The 18,954-nt window shown below is 45.6% G+C and overlaps 1 protein-coding gene across 5 annotated transcripts in view; it reads right to left on the bottom strand.

Annotated features, from left to right (window-relative positions):
- Positions 1–46: 46 nt before the first annotated feature.
- The window catches only part of LOC139409544 (HPS3 biogenesis of lysosomal organelles complex 2 subunit 1), a 37,537-nt gene continuing 18,629 nt past the window's right edge, over positions 47–18,954 (bottom strand). For 2 of the 5 annotated variants that reach the window (XM_071154848.1, XM_071154850.1), the window contains exons 9-19: positions 17,280–17,381; positions 15,810–15,918; positions 14,591–14,844; positions 6,344–6,521; positions 5,997–6,230; positions 5,729–5,914; positions 5,413–5,607; positions 4,962–5,060; positions 3,647–3,853; positions 3,252–3,342; positions 47–991 (exon numbers count right to left, since the gene is read on the bottom strand). In XM_071154848.1, the coding sequence (XP_071010949.1) occupies positions 864–991; positions 3,252–3,342; positions 3,647–3,853; positions 4,962–5,060; positions 5,413–5,607; positions 5,729–5,914; positions 5,997–6,230; positions 6,344–6,521; positions 14,591–14,844; positions 15,810–15,918; positions 17,280–17,381 (1,783 nt within the window). In that variant the 3' untranslated portion in view covers positions 47–863. Of the gene's footprint in view, positions 992–3,251; positions 3,343–3,646; positions 3,854–4,961; positions 5,181–5,412; positions 5,608–5,728; positions 5,915–5,996; positions 6,231–6,343; positions 6,522–14,590; positions 14,845–15,809; positions 15,919–17,279; positions 17,382–18,954 lie in introns of those variants that run through there. The other 3 variants (XM_071154852.1, XM_071154851.1, XM_071154853.1) reach the window with 2 other exon arrangements.

Here is an 18,954-nt window from a genome sequence, read left to right as displayed (position 1 = left end):
TATATTGCTAATGTGTTTGTGAAAGGAGCAGAACCAACATAAAATGTTTTTAGAGAGCGTTTATTAAACACAGTGAACCAAAAAAAAAACAAGAATAAGAAAAAACTGATAAAAGCAAACACTGGGAATAGATTATATACGGGGTTTCATAGTGAGGTTATACCTCTCAGAGAAGCTTCCTTCCACATTAATCAACCACCTTTTCTTATCTCTTCTTCCAATGAACACCAGAAAGAGTAGTCCAGTGTATAACTCAACATCCAGTTCCTAATACTCAGTAATAAAAGGTCTCAGGGGTATCCACAAGTCCACACAGAAGAGGTACTGTACCACTGCAGGGCATGACTAGCGACGTGACAATACTAAACAGTCATAGAAAAATTGAGGTCAGAAAAAGAAGAAAAAGTTTAAAAATGATTCAGGATTTCCTTATTCAAAATCAGAAAATAGTCATATCTCTGCACAGCAAAATTCTCTGTTCATATTAATTTGACTAATAGGACTACAAACGGTGGTTTTTGTATGGGTACCATTTCCATAAGGCTCTACAGTAGTAGCGTTTTGAGAGGCTCACTCCACACTAAGTGGTTGATTGTCCAGCGCCTTCCAGGTTTAGGATCCTCCATAGAAATAGAATCAGTAGAAGGGATATTTCCATTCAAACCAGCGGTCCGTTGCATCAGTTTCTGTACTGGGCGTACCACTTGGAATTTATGCTTAAAATGGACACTAACCTGTTCTACTTAGGCAGAAATGTCAAATTCAACTAATCTGCCATATTGGATGGACCATGAAATAAAACAATGGCTTTTAGAGCTACTGTATGTCTGTTCTACTAGTTGTAATTCTACGGCTCCTCCTCCTCACATCATGAGGTTTCTCTGGCTGCACTCCAGCAGGTGAGGCAGGAAGAAGTGGACCGTCCCGTCGTCAGGCAACAGGTCCAGGAACTCCAGGGGGTTCAGCTCCATGGCAACCACCACCAGCGTTTCTGTTGTCAGGGAAAATGCAGATGTTATGGCCCAACTCTGAATATGAAAAGGGGCAATCTGCAATTCATACATTTTTTGACTTTTAAATTAATTATATTCAATCCAATGATTCTTGAAGAATCTATACTGATCAAAAAACGCAACATGTAACAATTTCAACGATTTTAGTGAGTTACAGTTCATATGAGGAAATCAGTCAATTGAAATAAATTCCTTAGGCCCTAATCTATGGGTTTCACATGACTGGGCAGGGACGCAGCCCTGGGTGGGTATATGCCCACCCACTTGGGAGGCAGGCCCACCCACCGGGAAGCCAGGCACAGCCAATCAGAATGAGTTTCTCCCCACAAAAGGACAGAAATACTCCTCAGTTTCATCAGCTGTCCGGTGTGACTGGTCTCAAACGATCCTACCGGTGAAGAAGCTAGATGTGAAGGTCCTGAGCTGGCGTGGTTACATGTGGTCTGCGGATGTTAGGCCAGTTGGACGTACTGACAAATTAACATTAAATTATCTGGCAACAGCTCTGGTGGACATTCCTGCAGTCGTCATGCCAATTGCACGCTCCCTCAAAACTTGAGACATCTGTGGCATTGTGTTGTGTGACAAAACTTCACATTTTAGAGTGGCCTTTTATTGTCCCCAGCACAAGATGCACCTGTGTAATGATCATGCTGTTCAATCAGCTTCTTGATATGCCACACCTGTCAGGTAGGTGGATTATCTTGAGAAATGCACACTAACAGGGATGTAAACAAATTTGTGTACAACATTTGAGAGAAATAAGCTTTTTTTTGTGTGTATGTCACATTTCTGGGATCTTTCATTTCAGCTCATGAAATACATGTTGCATACAATTTTTTTGTTCGGTGTAAAACATCTATACGCCACATGATCTTAGGTCAACTGTCGTAACCCATCAGAAACCAAAATAGAAGCACTCCACTGTTTGTAAACAATGTAATTGTTCACACACACACACACACACACACACACACACACACACACACACACACACACACACACACACACACACAGTATACCCTCAAAACATGTTTAAAACTATACATTTTGATAGCATGGGTGGTCAGTCCTTGCATCCATAACTCTATAATCACTTGAGACTGGTTATACTTATCCAGCCCCATCCCTAAGCTGTTACCCAAAACAGTTGTGGGGTGACCTTTGTTATTGTTTAAACTGCAAATTGCCCCTTTAACCACAGAAAAGGTGACATTCTGGTGTTAAACCCTATGCTTGAAAACACAGGCTAGAGTCTAACTGGTGAAACTAGACTGACACCGTGATGAGAGTGTACCGTCATTTCTCCCTCAACATGGTTTTCATGGTGCTGCTCTGGGAGCGTGACGAGATGCGTGGCTACAAAATTAGCTTCTTGTGATATGCAGATAGAATGGAAGCGCACCGCCTGCACGTCGACCACCCTTCACAACGGGAGGATATTAGTGCACCGCCCGCCTGCACGTCGACCACGCTTCACAACGGGAGGATATTAGAGCACCGCCTGCACGTCGACCACCCTTCACAACGGGAGGATATTAGAGCACCGCCTGCATGTCGACCACCCTTCACAACGGGAGGATATTAGAGCACCGCCTGCATGTCGACCACCCTTCACAACGGGAGGATATTAGAGCACCGCCTGCACGTCGACCACCCTTCACAACGGGAGGATATTAGAGCACCGCCTGCATGTCGACCACCCTTCACAACGGGAGGATATTAGAGCACCGCCTGCACGTCGACCACCCTTCACAACGGGAGGATATTAGAGCACCGCCTGCACGTCGACCACCCTTCACAACGGGAGGATATTAGAGCACCGCCTGCACGTCGACCACCCTTCACAACGGGAGGATATTCTTGCTACTTCAGCAACAAAATGTGCATGTTTGTTGTAATTAAAATGATTTGAAGTAGTTATGTATATACACATTTAGATTTTTCAACACCTAAAATGCAATACCAAACCTTTCAATGTATGCAGGGTTATTTTTGTTATTTTCCTACTTAGGTTTTTAGGATTATTGCGATTATTTGTGAATTTATATATCTGATATTATGTGTTTATTTCTGTGCAGCTGCATCTTTGCAACGCTGCCGAGGAAAATAAACTGGAAGCGTAAAAACGACACTGCTTCAAGAGAGACTCGCGTCGCAGACGACGTACTGCTTTCCCCGTGCGATACGTTTTACAGAGACGTGGCGATGACGGTGTAGTTAAGGCTGTGAGTGTACCTTTGAGTGCAGCCAGCAGGATGGTGTTCTCTCCCTGTGTTGCTCTGGTTCTCTCACACAGCTCGGGGAACAGCTTCTGCCACCACAGAGCCTGAGCAAAAAAAAACACACAAATCCATTAGAAAGATATGCACTATAGAACCATTGAAATATATATGAAAAAAAAGGGCAATGTTCCCGTGTTCACAGAGACCGAATTCACTATAAAAAGCGGAAATTACCTTAATTTGCGCTATTATGTGGGCCTTCTGCGGTACTGATTGAATCTAGCCCTCTCAGAGCATAGGACTGAGGTTAGAGCTTATGAGGATTTAAGGTTGTGTAAGTACGCATAGGGTAAGATCCACAGTAGGGTTGGAGTTGGGGAGTTGGGGCAACAGTTCCATAGTACCCACCATGTTGTTGTTCTGCAGCTCATGATTAGCATAAGGGATGATGGCCTGAGGACAGCGGTCTAGCAACCTCTCGATGGAGCTCTCGTAGTGACCCAGCTTGGTGGCACAGAGCACGTGCACACTGAGCCCGGCGTTGTCCTCGTCAGGCAGCTGCTCCAACAGGGGCAGGATGGATGACACGTCCAGGGTGGGACCGCACAGCAGGGACTGGATGATTCATTGTTTGTACACCATAGTGGTACATTTACAGTGGGGCAAAAAAGTATTTAGTCAGCCACCAATTGTGCAAGTTCTCCCACTTAAAAAGATGAGAGAGGCCTGTAATTTTCATCATAGATACACTTCAACTATGACAGACAAAATGAGAAGAAAAATCCAGAAAATCACATGTAGGATTTTTAATGAATTTATTTGCAAATTATGGTGGAAAATAAGTATTTGGTCAATAACAAAAGTTTCTCAATACTTTGTTATATACCCTTTGTTGGCAATGACAGAGGTCAAACGTTTTCTGTAAGTCTTCACAAGGTTTTCACACACTGTTGCTGGTATTTTGGCCCATTCCTCCATGCAGATCTCCTCTAGAGCAGTGATGTTTTGGGGCTATTGCTATTTTGACCCCACAGGGTGAGATCTTGCGTGGAGCCCCAGATCAAGGGAGATTATCAGTGGTCTTGTATGTCTTCCATTTCTTAATAATTGCTCCCACAGTTGATTTCTTCAAACCAAGCTGCTTACCTATTGCAGATTCAGTCTTCCCAGCCTGGTGCAGGTCTACAATTTTGTTTCTGGTGTCCTTTGACAGCTCTTTGGTCTTGGCCATAGTGGAGTTTGGAGTGTGACTGTTTGAGGTTGTGGACAGGTGTCTTTTATACTGATAACAAGTTCAAACAGGTGCCATTAATACAGGTAATAAGTGGAGGACAGAAGAGCCTCTTAAAGAAGAAGTTACAGGTCTATGAGAGCCAGAAATCTTGCTTGTTTGTAGGTGACCAAATACTTATTTTCCACCATAATTTGCAAATAAATTCATAAAAAAATCCTACAATGTGATTTTCTGGATTTTCTCTCATTTTGTCTGTCATAGTTGAAGTGTACCTATGATGAAAATTACAGGCCTCTCTCATTTTTTTAAGTGGGAAAACTTGCACAATTGGTGGCTGACTAAATACTTTTTTGCCCCACTGTACATGTAAGGGTTAAAAAAACAACAACTTCATTTTACAAGTTGATGTTGGTTGATTGACTGATTCCATGTCTGACTGATAAATTGATAAATTGATAAATAGCACAGACATGATGCAGAGAGACTGACCTGTAGTTTGTGGAGGTCCTCTGGAATGATGTTGAAGTGAGCTGGAGTCAAGATGCTGACCCAGGGATACAACACACCATAGTGGGAACACCAGTTAATCTGTAACACAGAAACCGTCACCCAGGGTTACAACACACCGTAGTGGGAACACCAGTTAATCTGTAACACAGAAACCGTCACCCAGGGTTACAACACACCGTAGTGGGAACACCAGTTAATCTGTAACACAGAAACAGTCGCCCAGGGTTACAACACACCGTAGTGGGAACACCAGTTCATCTGTAACACAGAAACAGTCGCCCAGGGTTACAACACACCGTAGTGGGAACACCAGTTCATCTGTAACACAGAAACAGTCGCCCAGGGATCTCCACTACCTCCTAGACTCCAGCCTTGGGGGACATCACACCTTAGTGCGAAGAACACGCTACAGGCACACAGAAAAACACACCAGGTCGTCTGCGCTCTTGAGCGGTTTGAATCCGCGGCCGTCTCGGCGTGTGACGCGATCGATGTAGACAGTGGTGAGGCGGAACAGCAGCTCCTGGATGACGGCTTCCTGTGACGAGGCCATCAGCAAGGCTTCCCAGAAGTCAACCAGCAGCTGAGGGCCTCCCTGGGGCCCTGACACATCCCCACACAGCTCCTACAGGAAACACACAATGAACCGCATTACATATGGTCACATTTTGGAATCGAATCCTTGAGGAATGACACACACACACACACACACACACACACACACACACACACACAGTAACCCTGACCTGGAAGAAGAGGTCAGCCTCGTCCAGTTTGACCTTGTCGTTCTCGTGCAGCGCCACCATGGCTGCCACCAGCAGGCCGTCCTGGTTGTCCCTGAGGTGACGAGCCAAGAGAGTAGGTACCACCGTATCCCCTCTGCCGTGCAGCAGCAGCTTGGCTTCCTCGATGAACCCATACACCTGCAGCATCTGGGACGGGGCATAGAGCAGATACACTGTTCACACACACACACTCCTCTTCCCCCACCACCATACACTAACATGATCTGACCTCTGTGTGTCGGTCCATGTGTTGCCTGTAGAGCTGCAGGTCTGCCATGCGCAGGGCCAGGGCAGCCTTGGACAGGGTGAGGGGTACGGAGGGGGCTCCGATGGACTCCAGCCGCTCTAGGTGGGCCAGGCCACAGTCAGGGCTGGCTCTGGCCATGGAAGGACTGGCTATAACATGTGGAAGCTGGGACGGCTCGGCCACACCGAAGATATCCAGCACCTCGTTGGCCGTCTCCTACAACACACACACACAGACACCAACCACTGAATCTCAACAGTATGGCTATTTAATCAGAAAAGCTTCTATTGGAATGGCTGGAGAGGTCTCCAGGGACTGGTGAAAGTTACCTCAGTGAGCAGCTCCAGGGTCTCCTCATAGAGGGAGTGTTTGAGGAAGAAGAGAAAGCCCTTCCCGTAGCCACAGAGGCTGTTAGACAGACCCCTGTTCCTGGAGATCACCTCTGTCAGAGACAGGCCTGACATCTTATAGTAGGGCAGGGCCAGGTGGCAGTCCCGCTTATCAAACCTACACATCGGTGGAAGGGATGGTCGCACTTTACATTCAGTAAACCAACCAACACATCAACCAGTCCACCAACACATCAATCAGTCCACCAACACATCAATCAATCCACCAACACATCAACCAGTCCACCAACACATCAACCAGTCCACCAACACATCAATCAGTCCACCAACAAAGCAATCAGTCCACCAACACATCAACCAGTCCACCAACACATCAACCAGTCCACCAACACATCAACCAGTCCACCAACACATCAACCAGTCCACCAACACATCAACCAGTCCACCAACACATCAACCAGTCCACCAACACATCAACCAGTCCACCAACACATCAACCAGTCCACCAACACATCAACCAGTCCACCAACACATCAACCAGTCCACCAACACATCAACCAGTCCACCAACACATCAACCAGTCCACCAACACATCAACCAGTCCACCAACACATCAACCAGTCCACCAACACATCAATCAGTCCACCAACACATCAACCAGTCCACCAACACATCAATCAATCCACCAACACGTCAATCAATCCACCAACACGTCAACCAGTCCACCAACACGTCAACCAGTCCACCAACACGTCAACCAGTCCACCAACACGTCAACCAGTCCACCAACACGTCAACCAGTCCACCAACACGTCAACCAGTCCACCAACACGTCAACCAGTCCACCAACACATCAACCAGTCCACCAACACATCAACCAGTCCACCAACACATCAACCAGTCCACCAACACATCAACCAGTCCACCAACACATCAACCAGTCCACCAACACATCAACCAGTCCACCAACACATCAACCAGTCCACCAACACATCAACCAGTCCACCAACACATCAACCAGTCCACCAACACATCAACCAGTCCACCAACACATCAACCAGTCCACCAACACATCAATCAATCCACCAACACATCAACCAGTCCACCAACACATCAACCAGTCCACCAACACATCAACCAGTCCACCAACACGTCAACCAGTCCACCAACACATCAACCAGTCCACCAACACATCAACCAGTCCACCAACACATCAACCAGTCCACCAACACATCAACCAGTCCACCAACACATCAACCAGTCCACCAACACATCAACCAGTCCACCAACACATCAACCAGTCCACCAACACATCAATCAGTCCACCAACACATCAACCAGTCCACCAACACATCAACCAGTCCACCAACACATCAACCAGTCCACCAACACATCAATCAGTCCACCAACACATCAACCAGTCCACCAACACATCAATCAATCCACCAACACATCAATCAATCCACCAACACATCAACCAGTCCACCAACACGTCAACCAGTCCACCAACACGTCAACCAGTCCACCAACACGTCAACCAGTCCACCAACACGTCAACCAGTCCACCAACACGTCAACCAGTCCACCAACACGTCAACCAGTCCACCAACACATCAACCAGTCCACCAACACATCAACCAGTCCACCAACACATCAACCAGTCCACCAACACATCAACCAGTCCACCAACACATCAACCAGTCCACCAACACATCAACCAGTCCACCAACACATCAACCAGTCCACCAACACATCAACCAGTCCACCAACACATCAACCAGTCCACCAACACATCAATCAATCCACCAACACATCAATCAATCCACCAACACATCAACCAGTCCACCAACACATCAACCAGTCCACCAACACGTCAACCAGTCCACCAACACATCAACCAGTCCACCAACACATCAACCAGTCCACCAACACATCAACCAGTCCACCAACACATCAACCAGTCCACCAACACATCAACCAGTCCACCAACACATCAACCAGAGTCACCAACACATCAATCAATCCACCAACACATCAATCAATCCACCAACACATCAATCAATCCACCAACACATCAACCAGTCCACCAACACATCAACCAGTCCACCAACACATCAACCAGTCCACCAACACATCAACCAGTCCACCAACACATCAACCAGTCCACCAACACATCAACCAGAGTCACCAACACATCAACCAACACATTAACCAGTCCACCAACACATCAACCAGTCCACCAACACATCAACCAGTCCACCAACACATCAACCAGTCCACCAACACATCAACCAGTCCACCAACACATCAACCAGTCCACCAACACATCAACCAGTCCACCAACACATCAACCAGTCCACCAACACATCAACCAACACATCAACCAGTCCACCAACACATCAACCAGTCCACCAACACATCAACCAGTCCACCAACACATCAATCAGTCCACCAACACATCAACCAGTCTACCAACACATCAATCAATCCACCAACACATCAATCAATCCACCAACACATCAATCAATCCACCAACACATCAATCAGTCCACCAACACATCAATCAGTCCACCAACACATCAACCAGTCCACCAACACATCAACCAGTCCACCAACACATCCACCAACACATCCACCAACACATCAACCAGTCCACCAACACATCAACCAGTCCACCAACACATCAACCAACACATCAACCAGTCCACCAACACATCAACCAGTCCACCAACACATCAACCAGTCCACCAACACATCAATCAGTCCACCAACACATCAATCAATCCACCAACACATCAATCAGTCCACCAACACATCAACCAGTCCACCAACACATCAACCAGTCCACCAACACATCAACCAGTCCACCAACACATCCACCAACACATCCACCAACACATCAACCAGTCCACCAACACATCAACCAGTCCACCAACACATCAACCAACACATCAACCAGTCCACCAACACATCAACCAGTCCACCAACCAACACATCAACCAGTCCACCAACCAACACATCAACCAGTCCACCAACCAACACATCAACCAGTCCACCAACCAACACATCAACCAGTCCACCAACCAACACATCAACCAGTCCACCAACCAACACATCAACCAGTCCACCAACCAACACATCAACCAGTCCACCAACCAACACATCAACCAGTCCACCAACCAACACATCAACCAGTCCACCAACCAACACATCAACCAGTCCACCAACCAACACATCAACCAGTCCACCAACCAACACATCAACCAGTCCACCAACCAACACATCAACCAGTCCACCAACCAACACATCAACCAGTCCACCAACCAACACATCAACCAGTCCACCAACCAACACATCAACCAGTCCACCAACCAACACATCAACCAGTCCACCAACCAACACATCAACCAGTCCACCAACCAACACATCAACCAGTCCACCAACCAACACATCAACCAATCCACCAACACATCAATCAGTCCACCAACACATCAATCAGTCCACCAACACATCAACCAGTCCACCAACACATCAACCAGTCCACCAACACATCAATCAGTCCACCAACACATCAATCAGTCCACCAACACATCAATCAGTCCACCAACACATCAATCAGTCCACCAACACATCAATCAGTCCACCAACACATCAATCAATCCACCAACACATCAACCAGTCCACCAACACATCAACCAGTCCACCAACACATCAATCAGTCCACCAACACATCAATCAGTCCACCAACACATCAACCAGTCCACCAACACATCAATCAATCCACCAACACATCAACCAGTCCACCAACACATCAACCAGTCCACCAACACATCAACCAGTCCACCAACACATCAACCAGTCCACCAACACATCAACCAGAGTCACCAACACATCAACCAACACATTAACCAGTCCACCAACACATCAACCAGTCCACCAACACATCAACCAGTCCACCAACACATCAACCAGTCCACCAACCAGTCCACCAACACATCAACCAGTCCACCAACACATCAACCAGTCCACCAACACATCAACCAACACATCAACCAGTCCACCAACACATCAACCAGTCCACCAACACATCAACCAGTCACCAACACATCAACCAGTCCACCAACACATCAATCAATCCACCAACACATCAATCAATCCACCAACACATCAACCAGTCCACCAACACATCAACCAGTCCACCAACACGTCAACCAGTCCACCAACACATCAACCAGTCCACCAACACATCAACCAGTCCACCAACACATCAACCAGTCCACCAACACATCAACCAGTCCACCAACACATCAACCAGAGTCACCAACACATCAACCAATCCACCAACACATCAATCAATCCACCAACACATCAATCAATCCACCAACACATCAACCAGTCCACCAACACATCAACCAGTCCACCAACACATCAACCAGTCCACCAACACATCAACCAGTCCACCAACACATCAACCAGTCCACCAACACATCAACCAGTCCACCAACACATCAACCAGTCCACCAACACATCAACCAGTCCACCAACACATCAACCAGTCCACCAACACATCAACCAGTCCACCAACACATCAACCAGTCCACCAACACATCAACCAGTCCACCAACACATCAACCAGTCCACCAACACATCAACCAACACATCAACCAGTCCACCAACACATCAACCAGTCCACCAACACATCAACCAGTCCACCAACACATCAATCAGTCCACCAACACATCAACCAGTCTACCAACACATCAATCAATCCACCAACACATCAATCAATCCACCAACACATCAATCAATCCACCAACACATCAATCAGTCCACCAACACATCAATCAGTCCACCAACACATCAACCAGTCCACCAACACATCAACCAGTCCACCAACACATCAACCAGTCCACCAACACATCCACCAACACATCCACCAACACATCAACCAGTCCACCAACACATCAACCAACACATCAACCAGTCCACCAACACATCAACCAGTCCACCAACACATCAACCAACACATCAACCAGTCCACCAACACATCAACCAGTCCACCAACACATCAACCAGTCCACCAACACATCAACCAGTCCACCAACACATCAACCAGTCCACCAACCCATCAACCAGTCCACCAACCAACACATCAACCAGTCCACCAACCAACACATCAACCAGTCCACCAACCAACACATCAACCAGTCCACCAACCAACACATCAACCAGTCCACCAACCAACACATCAACCAGTCCACCAACCAACACATCAACCAGTCCACCAACCAACACATCAACCAGTCCACCAACCAACACATCAACCAGTCCACCAACCAACACATCAACCAGTCCACCAACCAACACATCAACCAGTCCACCAACCAACACATCAACCAGTCCACCAACCAACACATCAACCAGTCCACCAACCAACACATCAACCAGTCCACCAACCAACACATCAACCAGTCCACCAACCAACACATCAACCAGTCCACCAACCAACACATCAATCAGTCCACCAACACATCAATCAGTCCACCAACACATCAATCAGTCCACCAACACATCAACCAGTCCACCAACACATCAACCAGTCCACCAACACATCAATCAGTCCACCAACACATTAATCAGTCCACCAACACATCAATCAGTCCACCAACACATCAATCAGTCCACCAACACATCAATCAATCCACCAACACATCAATCAGTCCACCAACACATCAACCAGTCCACCAACACATCAACCAGTCCACCAACACATCAACCAGTCCACAGACACATCCACCAACACATCCACCAACACATCAACCAGTCCACCAACACATCAACCAGTCCACCAACACATCAACCAACACATCAACCAGTCCACCAACACATCAACCAGTCCACCAACCAACACATCAACCAGTCCACCAACCAACACATCAACCAGTCCACCAACCAACACATCAACCAGTCCACCAACCAACACATCAACCAGTCCACCAACCAACACATCAACCAGTCCACCAACCAACACATCAACCAGTCCACCAACCAACACATCAACCAGTCCACCAACCAACACATCAACCAGTCCACCAACCAACACATCAACCAGTCCACCAACCAACACATCAACCAGTCCACCAACCAACACATCAACCAGTCCACCAACCAACACATCAACCAGTCCACCAACCAACACATCAACCAGTCCACCAACCAACACATCAACCAGTCCACCAACCAACACATCAACCAGTCCACCAACCAACACATCAACCAGTCCACCAACCAACACATCAACCAGTCCACCAACCAACACATCAACCAGTCCACCAACCAACACATCAACCAGTCCACCAACCAACACATCAACCAGTCCACCAACCAACACATCAACCAGTCCACCAACCAACACATCAACCAGTCCACCAACCAACACATCAACCAGTCCACCAACCAACACATCAACCAGTCCACCAACCAACACATCAACCAATCCACCAACACATCAATCAGTCCACCAACACATCAATCAGTCCACCAACACATCAACCAGTCCACCAACACATCAACCAGTCCACCAACACATCAATCAGTCCACCAACACATCAATCAGTCCACCAACACATCAATCAGTCCACCAACACATCAATCAGTCCACCAACACATCAACCAGTCCACCAACACATCAATCAATCCACCAACACATCAACCAGTCCACCAACACATCAACCAGTCCACCAACACATCAACCAGTCCACCAACACATCAACCAGAGTCACCAACACATCAACCAACACATTAACCAGTCCACCAACACATCAACCAGTCCACCAACACATCAACCAGTCCACCAACACATCAACCAGTCCACCAACCAGTCCACCAACACATCAACCAGTCCACCAACACATCAACCAGTCCACCAACACATCAACCAACACATCAACCAGTCCACCAACACATCAACCAGTCCACCAACACATCAACCAGTCACCAACACATCAACCAACACATCAACCAGTCCACCAACACATCAACCAGTCCACCAACACATCAACCAGTCCACCAACACATCAACCAGTCCACCAACACATCAACCAGTCCACCAACACATCAACCAACACATCAACCAGTCCACCAACACATCAACCAGTCCACCAACACATCAACCAGTCCACCAGCACATCAACCAGCACATCAACCAGTCCACCAACACATCAACCAACCAGTCCACCAACACATCAACCAGTCCACCAACACATCAACCAGAGTCATCAACACATCAACCAGTCCACCAACACATCAACCAGTCCACCAACACATCAACCAGTCCACCAACACATCAACCAGTCCACCAACACATCAACCAGTCCACCAACACATCAACCAGTCCATCAACCAGTCCACCAACACATCAACCAGTCCACCAGCATATCAACCAGTCCACCAGCACATCAACCAGCACATCAACCAGTCCACCAACACATCAACCAACCAGTCCACCAACACATCAACCAACCAGTCCACCAACACATCAACCAGTCCACCAACACATCAACCAGTCCACCAACACATCAACCAGAGTCATCAACACATCAACCAGTCCACCAACACATCAACCAGTCCACCAACACATCAACCAGTCCACCAACACATCAACCAGTCCACCAACACATCAACCAGTCCACCAACACATCAACCAGTCCATCAACCAGTCCACCAACACATCAACCAGTCCACCAACACATCAACCAGTCCACCAGCACATCAACCAGCACATCAACCAGCACATCAACCAGTCCACCAACACATCAACCAACCAGTCCACCAACACATCAACCAACCAGTCCACCAACACATCAACCAACCAGTCCACCAACACATCAACCAACCAGTCCACCAACACATCAACCAACCAGTCCACCAACACATCAATCAGTCCACCAACACATCAACCAGTCCACCAACACATCAACCAGCACATCAACCAGCACATCAACCAGTCCACCAACACATCAACCAACCAGTCCACCAACACATCAACCAACCAGTCCACCAACACATCAACCAACCAGTCCACCAACACATCAACCAACCAGTCCACCAACACATCAACCAACCAGTCCACCAACACATCAACCAACCAGTCCACCAACACATCAACCAACATATCAACCAACCAACATATCAACCTTGATGTTAATGTGATCTGACCCCACTGACCTGCTGAAGCAGTCTCCTAACTGGGCGCAGCTCTCCTGGAAGGCCTGCTGCAGCTCCTGTCTGTCTGCGGTGTGGGTTGTATTATATCCCAGGGCCTGGGCTAGGTTCTGACCAGTGGTCTGAGGTCGTTCTACAGGGTTTCCAACCCGGGGGTCCAGGAGCGTGGCTCTCAGGAGGAGGTGGGCTTCACTGAGCAGGTGCAGACGGCTGTGAGACAGAGGGTTGGTCTCCTCATACGTCTTACTGTACTCCACCTAGCCCAGAGAAACGGTTGATTGTTGAACGCCAAGGTTAAACAGTATAAATGATTGTTGAACGCCATGGTTAAACAGTATAAATTATTGTTGAACGCCATGGTTAAACAGTATAAATGATTGTTGAACGCCATGGTTAAACAGTATAAATGACTGTTGAACGCCATGGTTAAACAGTATAAATGATTGTTGAACGCCAAGGTTAAACAGTATAAATGATTGTTGAACGCCATGGTTAAACAGTATACATGATTGTTGAACGCCAAGGTTAAACAGTATAAATGATTGTTGAACGCCATGGTTAAACAGTATAAATGATTGTTGAACGCCATGGTTAAACAGTATAAATGATTGTTGAACGCCATGGTTAAACAGTATAAATGATTGTTGAACGCCATGGTTAAACAGTATAAACGATTGTTGAACGCCATGGTTAAACAGTGTAAATGATTGTTGAACGCCAAGGTTAAACAGTATAAATAATTGTTGAACGCCATGGTTAAACAGTATAAATGATTGTTGAACGCCAAGGTTAAACAGTATAAATGATTGTTGAACGCCATGGTTAAACAGTATAAATGATTGTTGAACGCCATGGTTAAACAGTATAAATGATTGTTGAACGCCAAGGTTAAACAGTATAAATGATTGTTGAACGCCATGGTTAAACAGTATAAATGATTGTTGAACGCCATGGTTAAACAGTATAAATGATTGTTGAACGCCATGGTTAAACAGTATAAATGATTGTTGAACGCCATGGTTAAACAGTATAAATGATTGTTGAACGCCATGGTTAAACAGTATAAATGATTGTTGAACGCCATGGTTAAACAGTATAAATGATTGTTGAACGCCATGGTTCAGCACAACCAACAAAGGTCAAAGAAAAAAATGAATGATAAAATGGAGGTAAGGTGTCATAACATTAAGGCTATTGTTGACATGTTCTCATGGTGCGTTACCATCTCGTTGTAGAGCTGGAGGGGGGGGACGGTGTTGACCACGTACAGGTTCCAGCCGTGACCCATCTCACTGGGATTCTGGGGCTTGGTGAAGGGTGACTTCCTGTTCCTGGGTCAGAGAAGCAGGAAGTACAAGTCAGCTCATCTCTATAATAAAAAATAAAAAAAATGGCCACAGATGGCTGACATTACAGCTTCTATCTAGGTGGTCAGAAACTACAGCTCAGCTGCCATTAATAACATCAAGCACATGAAGGAAACAATAGCCCCTGGGCTGGACCAGAATGCGAAAGCGTGTAGCTCAATTGGGAGTTCGCATGAATGACATAAACCTATGAGCTAAAAAAACCACCAAACATTTAGTTTTAGATCCAGTTTACACGTTAGTCATTTAGTAGACGCTCTTATCCAGAGGGACTTACAGTTAAGTGAAGAGAGCGAGGTGAGACAACCACATAACATTGTCAGGAAAAACAATTCCTAAACAAAGCAGCTATTAGCAAAGTGAGTAGTAGCACTTCTCCCTAGAGATTAGTTTGACTACCTACCAATGCAAACCAATCAACAGAGGATGTTATTGAGGGCAAGGGGTTTTGGGCGTTAATGTGAATCAGACACGTTGCATGCTTTTCTTCACGACTCATGTTAACACACAAGGCCTACTGACCCATGTGCTGAACACTGTGTGTGTGTTCTATCGGCTTCCCTGTCCAGTACAGCCTGTAGCAGCGACAGCTAACAGACCTGATGCTCTTAGCCAGTGAAACACGCGGCAGTGTCAAGCAGTCTCATGTGATAACAAAGCCCCTGTGTGAGAGATTTGGATTTTTAAAAAAGGTCAGCTTGGTGGAGGAATGGTATTTTCTGCACGTTTCCCTACTTCTCGTCTGTGAATGCATGGTCTCACTTCCTGATTCTACATGCAGCGGTCTCCACTGGCCACGCGGCGGTCTCCACTGGCCACGCGGCGGTCTCCACTGGCCACGCGGCGGTCTCCACTGGCCACGCGGCGGTCTCCACTGGCCACGCGGCGGTCTCCACTGGCCACGCGGCGGTCTCCACTGGCCACGCGGCCTTCCAACCTCTGTATCCATCATGCTTTAGTCTAATCAGGCGTACTGGGTTTTCAGACATTAATGCTCACAGTACATCATATATGCCATTTAGCCAACGCTTTTATCCAAACGCGACTTAAGAGTCATCCTTTCATACATTTTACATACTGGTGGTCCCGGGAATCGAACCGCCACGCTCTAACAACTGAGCTACATACAGACCACTACACGAATGACATGATATTATGTCCAGTAGGTGATATCATCACACTGATACGATGTCCTGTTTAGTCCATCAGTTAGTGACGAGACACACAGGGGGATGTTGTTTTAGTAGGGTTGGTGGGGTGGGGGTGGGGGTTTATTCCAGGTGGACTACAGAGGGACACACCATCAAGGAGGTCAAGAGACTTACAGGAAGGAGTGGGCCAGAAAACGCTTCAGAGCCGGCGTGGTGGAAGGCTCTATACCTACTGCTAGGAAAATCCCCCTAAGGGTTTTGTGATCTTTGTATTCTCTACAATAAGAGTTTACAGGTACAATTGAAGGACAGAGAGAAGGGAGATTTCAGATATTTAAAATCCTATAAATTAACAAATGAAATCTTTTAAACACAAATGTGAAGTAATAAAAGTGTATTTTCAGTGCTTAATAAAAGTGTATTTTCAGTGCTTAATAAACGTGTATTTTCAGTGCTTAATAAACGTGTATTTTCAGTGCTTAATAAAAGTGTATTTTCAGTGCTTAATAAAAGTGTATTTTCAGTGCTTAATAAATGAGTGTATTTTCAGTGCTTAATAAAAGTGTATTTTCAGTGCTTAATAAAAGTGTATTTTCAGTGCTTAATAAAAGTGTATTTTCAGTGCTTAATAAATGAGTATTTTCAGTGCTTAATAAATGAGTATTTTCAGTGCTTAATAAAAGTGTATTTTCAGTGCTTAATAAAAGTGTATTTTCAGTGCTTAATAAAAGTGTATTTTCAGTGCTTAATAAAAGTGTATTTTCAGTGCTTAATAAACGTGTATTTTCAGTGCTTAATAAAAGTGTATTTTCAGTGCTTAATAAAAGTGTATTTTCAGTGCTTAATAAATGAGTGTATTTTCAGTGCTTAATAAATGAGTGTATTTTCAGTGCTTAATAAAAGTGTATTTTCAGTGCTTAATAAAAGTGTATTTTCAGTGCTTAATAAAAGTGTATTTTCAGTGCTTAATAAATGAGTATTTTCAGTGCTTAATAAATGAGTATTTTCAGTGCTTAATAAAAGTGTATTTTCAGTGCTTAATAAAAGTGTATTTTCAGTGCTTAATAAAAGTGTATTTTCAGTGCTTAATAAAAGTGTATTTTCAGTGCTTAATAAACGTGTATTTTCAGTGCTTAATAAACGTGTATTTTCAGTGCTTAATAAATGAGTATTTTCAGTGCTTAATAAATGAGTGTGTCTATTGTCTGAATGCTGCTTTACTTGTGCTCCACAGTAAGATGTTCTGACCATGGGTATAGGATTAGATAAGGGCTGGGTCATTTTCTACATTTGATGCTTCGGGAATAACACAAGTTCTTTATATGTTTTTCTGTGTAACCCACGACCCTAGGATGGCAACAAATGAATTCTATGTGGTTTTAAAAATGGGCTTTCCCCCATTCTGATTGTTTTATACTAAACCAAAACTGACAGTAAAGTAGTCCAATTTGTAGAACTGTATTTGTTTATCACTGTATCAATTTTTTTTATTATAGAATATAGATGGTATCAAAATATAATTATAGAGAAAAATCCTTTGCCATACGTGGTTCGACACTGGCATACCTTAAAATACAATATCATCACCCAGCCCTAGATCGGATGTCTTACCATAAATCTATAGCATCACTCAGCCCTAGATCGGATGTCTTACCATAAATCTATAACATTACTCAGCCCTAAATCGGATGTCTTACCATAAATCTATAGCATTACTCAGCCCTAGATCGGATGTCTTACCATAAATCTATAGCATCACCCAGCCCTAGATCGGATGTCTTACCATAAATCTATAGCATCACCCAGCCCTAGATCGGATGTCTTACCATAAATCTATAGCATCACCCAG

Source organism: Oncorhynchus clarkii, chromosome 5 (genome assembly GCF_045791955.1).
Source record: "Oncorhynchus clarkii lewisi isolate Uvic-CL-2024 chromosome 5, UVic_Ocla_1.0, whole genome shotgun sequence".
Taxonomy (NCBI): domain Eukaryota; kingdom Metazoa; phylum Chordata; class Actinopteri; order Salmoniformes; family Salmonidae; genus Oncorhynchus; species Oncorhynchus clarkii.
This window is presented reverse-complemented; position numbering and strand designations above follow the sequence as displayed.